Raw genomic sequence first — 9,789 nt, forward strand, 5'->3', positions numbered from 1 at the left:
GTTTATTTTATTGCTGTAGTATTGTCTGATAAATCGTCTCTAGACTCATGAGACAAGGACAACAGCATTTAGCTCTGAACTCATCTATGCCCAGGAGGCTTTAAAACAACTCAGAACTGATATAACTTATATTTTTATTACTAACCAGTTCCAGTAAAGACATAACTCAGGCAATTAAGCCTCTGTAATTAAGAGTGCAAAGCAATAAATACAAACGATTTTGCCTTCCTCTGAACTCACTGTGGTGAAAATTTTATTAGAAATGCACTTTCTAAAATAACTGCTGGTTATGGTTCACACTCCCCTGACCACAGCCTTCAGGCTGGGGCAAATTCCATTTAAAAGTGAAATTCTGTAGAAAGACTAATAAATAAGTCATAAAGAACATGGCTATTTTGAACTGGTCAAATATGTTGGCAGCAAAATAGAGAGAGACAATAACAAGAATGAAAGCAATTGAAATGCAACTGTTCATTTTAACTAGAGAAGAATGACCTTCAGAGTGTCTTGGTACCTCTTATTTTAGAGTTTTATGCAGTGGTAATATCTAAAAGCTTGAATCCAAGCCATGCTGCTTTATTTTGATCCAAACACTTCAGCTTGTAGGCTTGTGCTGGGATTCCATCAAATATTAAAAACCGTGGTTTGGCACAGGTTTACACAAAAGATTCAGAAAAACAATGTGGTACATCACAGAGTGGGAAAGTATGTTTAAAGAGGGGCATAAAATCTTCTTGGCCGTTACAGAGAAAAAAGTTACCACCTCAGTTTCTATAGTGACCTGGCATGATGATTGCCATAACTGTTTTCTGTAGTTACCACCTCAGTTTCTATAGTGATGGCTGGCATGATGATTGCCATAACTGTTTTCTGTACTGTTCTTTCACTCAGTGGATGGTGAGGGCCCCAGTTTGGGGTGGAAGCATTAGCTCTAGGAGTACAATAGGTCATGAAGAGGTGAACAGCATATTCCCAGGCAAACTGCACTTTTGCTTTTATACTCTTATAACCCAAAGCCAAACTCCTTCCAACTCAGGTGCATGTGTGTAAGAGAACAAACAACCTAACTTTTCCAGAAAGTGGAAAAGAACATGGCAGAACCATACTCAAATGCACCTAACTGTCTTCTGCCCATCTCTATATTCCATGCCCTTGTGTCAGCCAGTTTTGACCTTAACTCTTTTCACTGTTGCTCAGGGCATGTCAACAGCAACAGTTAGTTCAAAGACAACTGAAATGAACTACCCCTCTATAGTCTGTCTGTCAGCCAGGGCTTACACAGCATTTACAGATTTGCTCTGACTGCTGGAGCAACCTGTGCTAAACCAGTAACAGTATTTTTATCACTGCTGTTTTACTAGGAGTGTGGGTTCCCCTTTGACTATTTTTAAGCTAAGAGCTTTCAATTCTACTTCGAAATTTCAAATTTACCTGCACATCAGGCTTTTCAGCAGGTAGCTTCCCAACAACAGACTTATGAGATGGATCCCAGGAGAGATCGCTAGATGATGAGCACTATAAGATGGCACTCAAGCAATCTCTAAACTCCACATTTTTATTACAAACTACAAGTAAATCTGACAACCAAGCTACAACGGTACAGGCAACACTTCTTACAGACTGTTTAAATCATGTTTCCCCCAGTTCAAACCTGTCCTTACTCAGTTATTCCCTGTGTGCTTCCCTTCAATCCTGCACATATGTGTAAACAGAAATTATTTTGTGCTGGTCTCTACCTTTACACAGAGCTTCCTGGATGTTTGCACTCCATCTCCCAAATGACATGCACCTTAGTTCTTCTCTAGCTCCAGATAAGATGAATCCTTGGGGACATCTCAGCTGACACACAGTTCCAGAAATGGCAGGCTCCAGCCCACACCTGGGAGGAAGAACCGTTACACCCACTGGTTTCTGGAAGATGGGGCAACGCATTTCTACAAGAGATCAGTAAGACACGTCTTTTAACTGACATACACAAAGTATACATTCAAACAAATCTGCAGATAAAGTCATACGGCAACTCAGAGGGAACAGAAAATATACAGAGAAGAGTCTGCATGTGCTACGAGTGCATCAAAACACTAAGCCCTGCTGAAGCTTTGTACTCCAGTGCTAACTAAAGTAAACGGCACCCAGGATATCAAGTCAAGTCCTGTTTTCTTGCTCATGCTTTTCACTGGGACAGAAATATGGTATTTTTCATGCAGCTCCACTACATCTTACTCTGCCTCTGGTTTTGTTTTTGTTTTTGTTTTTTTTTCTTTACAACTTCACTTTGGTATTTTGAGCTGCATTCCCTTGTCTTCTATGGAAACCAGACCTCCATAGCAGGAGAGAGGCAATAGTCTTGCATCTGTTGCTTTCTACAGCTTTTACATTGTCTCTTCAAATAAGACTGAAAGAAGAAAAAGGACACCCTCTCATGAGCTCACTGTAGGTTAGGGACGTGACATGTGGTTTTGCCTACCACATTCCAAACTGAATGAAACTGGGCTTGATCTTGACTGTGTTCAAAACCAGATGCAAAGACTCGGGGTTACCGTAAGTGGCAGCTGACCTTCTCTGTAAAATCAGGAAGAGTTTATGGTTGCTTAAGGTTTAAAATTGAAGTTCTGAACTACTTTACTACTAGAATTCACTTCAAATTCTAAAGATCATTTGCATCAAAGTGTAAGCTCTCAAAACCCACAACGTGCATCAACAGGTTCAACTGTCACAAAATCTTTGTTTCATTTTTGAGCATGTGAGACAAGGAATATTATTTTTACTTCAAACATGTAGTCATTAACAAACAAGGCAAAAGGGGGTATCCCATGAATACAGTTCTTAGACTTTCAGTAGTGTTTCTTACAGCAGCTAACAGGCAAACACACAAGAAAAATACTTCATCATTTATAGTCAATGAGAAGACTTGTAACTCTTCAGGTAGTCAGTGAAGAAAGCAGACTGGTCTTTACACAAAGGGCACACAAAGAACATCCCAACCCAGCTATAGATGGGAAAATTCTGTTCATTTCTTAGCAATGGTTTAATGACACAGAAGTGATTCACATTCAGAATGCTTCATATCCCATTCCTGTTCTCTCTCAAAATATACAGCAAGTAAATGAAAACTAGTTCTTCTGCATGAAACAAAATTTAAAGAGTCTAAACGTTCTAAGTATTTCCTGCCCTTTAAACTCTCAATACTGAAATCAAGTTTAAAGTCCAAGCAATTAATAACTGCACTTCATTTCAACAGGATGAGAAGATCACAAATGTTAACACACTTGTGTGCTTCAGACAGATAGTGTTGGCTATGCAGTGTAAAATAATTTCATCAGAAAAAAATACCAAACCCTAACTTCCAGTTGTTCACCACAGGAAGATAACTCACAAATAGCAGAAAGGCTAGAAATCAGAAAAAATGGCGTTTGAAAAGACAAGCTAAAAACATTAAAATGTATCCTACTCAGAGAACAAGTAGAAGAAAGGCTGTGAAAGGTGTAAGTACGAAAACCAGAGAAAACTGCAGCTTCTGGGGAAGCAGTAACAGCCCTCTTGGTTGAGATGCTTCCAGCTACACTAGCAAAATCCTAATAGAGCACAATCCTGAAATATCTGACAAACATTCAGGATAACCTTTGCTGTATCTAGCCTGAGGGAATCTCTTCTAAGTGGGACAGGTTTTTACCAGAAAAAAACTGTAATAGTGTTGTTTGGCATTTTTATCTGTGCTTAATTCCAGAATTTGATCAAGCTGACCCAGGAAGTCTGTACTTCATGAGGCACACAATGATATCCATGATATTAGCCATATGGATAGAGAAGGAATACAGAGAGAGGAAAAAAGCACTTCCAAGGAGAGACAAGAATCTGCTTTCATCTGCAACTGCCTGTGACGAACCACAACCCTGTATTATAATTCATAACATCAAGAGGAACTTCAATATTGTAACAGAAGAAAAGATCACCAAGCAAATCATGACTCTTTCCTTCAGCCCCTTTGCAAACACAATTTTTCTTTCAGGGAAAGAATTGTCCAACTGCAACTAGAAGCGTAGTGTAGTAATTCTTTCAACACTAGGTGGCATTAACACCCGATGCCATCTGTATTTTACTCTTCTTCAGAAAACCTTTAACAAAGCACGGAGAACAGTATCTTGCAGAATCTGTTAATTTTAACGTGCTAGATACTAATATTTCGCCAATGGGGAAGGAAACAAGAACATGACTGTAGAAGGGTTTTATTCAAACTGGACACATGACAAAGCTTCCCTTTTCAGCAGATATTTTGTCTGTAAGCCATCTATAATATATGTAACCTATGCAAAAGTAACTCTTTGCTAATAGAATCTTTCATGAAAAATATAAAAAAAATTAAAATATGCAATAGCAAAACCTGCATTAACTTTCAGTCTCTTGGGAAAAGACACATATGACAAGAGACCTCACAGAAGTGAATGTAAACAATCCAGGCTGTGTTATGGCACAGTGTCAGTTCTGGCTACAACCAGCTGTAGTACAGTCTCAGTGAGCTAACTTTAAATATGGTGAACTTTGTTTGCACTGATGCACGCTCAAACTGAAAAGCATTCAGAAAAAGAGATAGGAGAGTAGTCTGAAGTCCAAGAAATATGTTTCAAGGTAAGAGACTCAACCCAATTCTACTTCATTTTTCTATCAGAAGGGTAGGAAATTAATAAATCATCAATTACAAATGCTTAAATAGAGCAAGATTTTTGATCTCTTTTATATAGCAGATGATAAATAACAGGAGCTGTTGAGACTAAAAATAAACAGATAATACCTTCATGATAATGATGGACATCCAGAAAATGGGTACAAAGGGTAGTTTTTGAGGAGGACATGGTATTGGTGTTCTGATTTGCATCCTTCCCTGAATAAAACTCCACACAACTACACTGAAAAAGAACCCCAGCAAGCTTGTTCTAAACACCAGTCACAACAGGAAGAAGCAGAGATGTTTTCCAGCTAACACTACTCTGCCTGTGACAATCAAATGTAACTGACACCAGATTTTCAGACTCTGCAAAAATAAGCTACTGCCATGGGTAATCCAGGAATGGTGGAAATACTGCATGGTGTGAAGAAATCTTCTGATACAGAGTAGAGCTGGATTTTAATAATCAAAATGCTAAGCTAGGAAGGATGAATTCATGATGAATACGGTTAATCTTCCAATTATAATCTTCCAACAGGATTTCAGAGTACCTTCCTTTTGAAGTTAATTGAAGTTTCTCCACTGACTTCAACAGAAGAAAGATTAGGATCTCTTAACAAACTCTCTTGATAAATTAATACTTGTGAATTATTTTCATCATATTAGAGAACATATCTACAGTTAAGAAATTTATTCTTGTCTCATGCAAAGTTCACATCTTTAAGCCTGCAGTAAGCCAGTAAAAAATAGCCACAGGTTCAAGCCAAGGCACACTACCAGCATCACATTTACTGGACCCAGGTGATAAGTACTTCACCTCGATTTTAGTCAGCACTGGATCAGCTTCTGAACTGCTGGACTTTCTGTTTGTAGTTTTTGGGTTTTTAATTTTTTTTTTGTTTGCTTCTTTTTTGCAGCCTACTCTTGGAAGTGTTTCAACTGTATTTCTTCCTCTTACTTTCCTAAATTTAATAAATGTCACTAGTCCTAAATGGGTACAATCCTTTATTTCTGGAACAGCAATATATGTTTACCTATCCCTGTGCAGCTGGTGTGACCTCTGAATTCTGTCTTAGAGGTGCCTTGTCCCTAATTTGTCTAAACTCTTTATTTCCTGCCAGGAGTTGAGCAAAAGTGGCAACTGCCATAACTCTATTCAGCACTGACAGTGCTTGGCTAACATACCTTAGTCCTTGTCTGGAGGCCATCTTTAGCTTTAAGACAGTACCTGAAACTCCTGGTCATTCACATTCAATCCGTAGTACAGACCTACAACTTGCATGTTTCCTATAACACACTGTGTGACAGTGTCTTAACACTCACCAGATGAAGCAACTTTTTAGTTATCAGCTGTCTGTGTTGGATTTCAATGATAATTTGTCCACTTTCTCCATTTGCAAATTCCTTTGCCCCTCCCCAACTTCTAAGACCTGTATAAAACATCCATAGACAGATCCTCATTCCTATCTTAGCCTCACCAGATTTTAAAATAGGGAGAGCTTCTCACTCGTGACAGCACGTCAGAAAAGGCTGCACTCTGACACGAACAGAAAGAGAGTGGTAAGATACATACCTACGCATTTTGGCTCCTTTGAATCCCACTGAGAGGTTCCCTGGCAGGTGAGTTTGGCGCTTCCTTCTATTTCATAGCCTTCATTGCAGGTCACAAAACACACTGTCTTATAGGAGATATCAGCTGTTGAACAATTAAAATGTCCATTTTCAGGAGCCTGAAGTTTGGGACATGTTCGAACTGCAAAGGAAAAAAAAAAAACCCACATTGGTTCACTCACTGAGAATCAGTGGATTTACACTAGTTTGCCCAGGTTTTCAAGGGTGGGACAGGTATTGGCTTGTACACTAGTTACAGTAGTTTGTACAAATTCAGGAAATACGGCTGGAACAGGACTGATTTTTTTCAAAGGCCTGATGCCTTCCTCTTCCTGAAACAGAGTCTTAGAGAGCATGTTTGAGGTTAGGCACACACTTCCAAGCTCACCTAAGTTCCTATGTAAGTCCAGGCTAGCAAACTAGCTGTGCTTAGAAATGTTCCTAGCCATCAAAGGCATCTGGCACAGTGTGTGGTCTGTGCTAGTGTCTATCAATCAGCCTTCAAAACAGGACAGCTGCAGGCAAATTGAATCCTATGGAAAAGTGTGTGTTTTTGGAAGTTTCTAATCCTCCAACCATGCCTCAGGGTTCTTTGGGGGATTTGCAACCAGCAGTTTGGTATAGGCTGATTTCTCGCCAGGGAAGAGTCTAAGAGTTTACTAACAGGGCAGATAACAGTGTCACAGTGCTCAGGAACATTCTCAGGCACTTTGAAGTGTATTGCTGTAGACACAGACACATGCAAGCCTCCACAAATCAGAACAGCAGACACTCATCACAGTTGGAGACAGAGAGAGAGGAAGAAGGAATACAAAGTGTTTGTATACAACAATGATGAAAAGGAACAAATTAGGCTGTTGCTAAGACAACAGAAAGTTTTTCAGGTGTAGGGCTCTACATGGAGACAGTCCTGGTTGCTGCTCAGCACAGAGGCCTTTCTCCTGCCATATCTCACCAACACTGCAGGCAGAGTCATGTCAAGGTGAATGCCACCCTGTGCAGAAAGGGAAGTGGGGTATGAAGGGTAGTCCTCAGTTTGTCTTATGGTTTTGTTACTGAATCCTGATGCTGCAATTTAACACAAAGCTATGCTGTAATTAAGACTGATCTTAAACCAGCTGAATGATAGTAAGAAGAAAAAAGTAGTTCTCTGTTTCAGTGCCAAGGTTTTCTACTAGGACCCCCTTCCTTTGCAGTGCATCCAGCTTGCTTCCTCTTCAAACAGTATATGATGTTTCTGCATTTGTCCTCTTGCTCCCTTCTGGACGAGACACTCAGTACACACTGTGTGGCCTTTTGGTCCCTTGCACTGCTAAGCTGTACACATTTACTGTCTGGCCATGACTGTGTGATGATGATACACGTACGACAACCAGCTGACAGCAAGCCCAAATGTGTAGATGCCTGCTGGGGTCCCAGTGCACCTTTTCCTTCAATAATTCATGCCTCTCTTCGATAACCAGCTACTGATTTTCCAAAAGCAGTGGAAAACTTCTACTGTTGAAAACCCTGCTCTCAGCTAAAGCTGGTAGATACTGCTCAGTATGTTCACTGGTTATTAGGGGAAGAAAAAGACACAAGGGAAAACAGTGTGAATGCTTAAAATATAATCAAGAAGACTGCAGTGCCCTAAACTCTGTTCTCCCTGGATTGTTTTCCACAGCTTCTGTTGACCTTGCTGGCAGGGGGGCAAGCTCCAGTAACGAGTGGCCTCAGAGATCTGGACGACAACTTCACTGTGGTTTGGGATGCTGATTTTACCAAATAACCCATCCTTGCTGCCACCAGGTAGGAGGCAAACCACAAGTTCCTCTCCAAATGAACTCGAAAGTAAGCCAACTTGACAATGTTCTCTCCTTTTCCCAGTAGTTGTTTACTCTGCATACTGATGAGACAGGACACATCTGCAAGTGGACACACAGACTGAACAGATCACTATACACCCTTAACTAATAAATGGGCAAATACTTTGAGCTGCATAAATGCCAATAACTACAGGCTCCTCAAAGCTACAAAACCCACATGTTAAATAATGTCTTTTTTGAAAACAGCTATAGTGGTACCTGAGTGGAAAAAAAAGGTCTGCAGCAAAACCCATGTGTATTGGACAGAAAAGAAAGAAAAAAACAGCCACTCAGATGCACCCAGTATACCTTTGTTTTACCCGTCTCACATTTACTCTATTCCTCTCGTGCATGCTTATACACAGGCATCCTCTAGGGAGAGCATTTAAGAGTATAAAAGAGATCGTGAAACTTCCATCTCGCAAGAGGCACTCTGAGCTTCAAAGCGGCTTCGTAATATGCTGTATCTTAACTGTAGAGTGAGTAAGATGAAAGACATTTTTACAGCTGAATCACACATGCTTTGTACAGAAGAGAACAGGCTCTCTGATGGTTTCTATGAAAGCCTTTAATACCCAACCTATGGTAAAAGGAAGAAAATACTACCAAACTCTATGGCACTACTGAGGAAGCCTGAATGAACTAAGGAGGTTCTCAGCAATGCTAATGTGCCTACAGAGAAGGGACTCCCTTCCACTACCACCTCTAGCCACCTTTTCTGGAAGGATGGCATAGCTGTACACTCCTGCCTCCTCAGTGTTTCATTGTTCATGCTCACTCAGTGTGGCTCTGGTAGAAACTTCTAACTGAGTCTGTGTTACCCTGGTTATGGTTACATGCATTAAACCCAAAACTACCCTCGTAGCAATAAGGCATTTTCCATAACCAAGAAATATTTCCATAAAGCCTGTGAAAACCACAACTACAGTACATTCTCCTTGCTCGGTGTTATCCCCCAGTACATGTTTCTGGATTAAATGCATGCTTTGTAGTTGCTTTTTTGCATGGGTCACTGTTAATTGCACGACATGACTGCATTAATCACTTTCCAATAGCACAGCAGATTTTAGCTAGCAGAGCAGCTGAGGAGTGTTTAATGTCAAAATCCAAAGCAGTGCAAAGGGATTTTCCTTCATTCTCCCTTCTTAATTTATGTGATAAAATACTGGGATTAACGAGACAGCTATAAACGGTGCCTTTGATCTTGCTCCCTTTCATAGTCTGAGTGAATTGAGACTAGCACATCCAGCACATGTTAAAGGTAGGATTTTTGAATATTTTTTTTTTAATTGGAAGTCTTCAGTATGATGGAGAAAAGCAAAAATATGTCCTTTCAATGCTTCAGAGGATATTAACTCAACATCAAGACAGTATCTCTTCCCTCACCTTCCAGACAGTTCTCTGTTAAAGGAAGATCATGCACCAGCACTCAATAGGTGAATATCTTTAAATGCTCCAGAAAGTTGGATTCAAGTACTAGAATCTTCCACTTCTCTATAGACAGTGAAGATGAAGGATTCCTTCTTTGTGGCTGATGGCATTTTTTCCCAGATTTTTTGCACTAGAGGCTACTGTGTAACAGCAGCTTTGATAGGAAGGTGCTCTTTCACAGAATCACAGAATGGTGGGGGTTGGAAAGGACCTCAGGAGATCATCTAGTCCAACCCCCCT

The 9,789-nt window shown here is 40.2% G+C and overlaps 1 protein-coding gene across 1 annotated transcript in view; it reads right to left on the reverse strand.

Moving 5' to 3' along the window:
- Positions 1-9,789, reverse strand: part of SVEP1 (sushi, von Willebrand factor type A, EGF and pentraxin domain containing 1) — a gene marked incomplete at both ends in the record, with an annotated part of 92,796 nt that overhangs the window by 54,624 nt on the left and 28,383 nt on the right. The window contains 2 exons of the mRNA XM_010163031.2: positions 1,737-1,934; positions 6,237-6,416. Of these exons, the coding sequence (XP_010161333.2) occupies positions 1,737-1,934; positions 6,237-6,416 (378 nt within the window). The remainder of the gene's footprint in view (positions 1-1,736; positions 1,935-6,236; positions 6,417-9,789) is intronic.

Source organism: Antrostomus carolinensis, unplaced genomic scaffold (assembly GCF_000700745.2).
Source record: "Antrostomus carolinensis isolate BGI_N321 unplaced genomic scaffold, ASM70074v2 scaffold9242, whole genome shotgun sequence".
In the NCBI taxonomy this organism is placed as follows: Eukaryota; Metazoa; Chordata; class Aves; order Caprimulgiformes; family Caprimulgidae; genus Antrostomus; species Antrostomus carolinensis.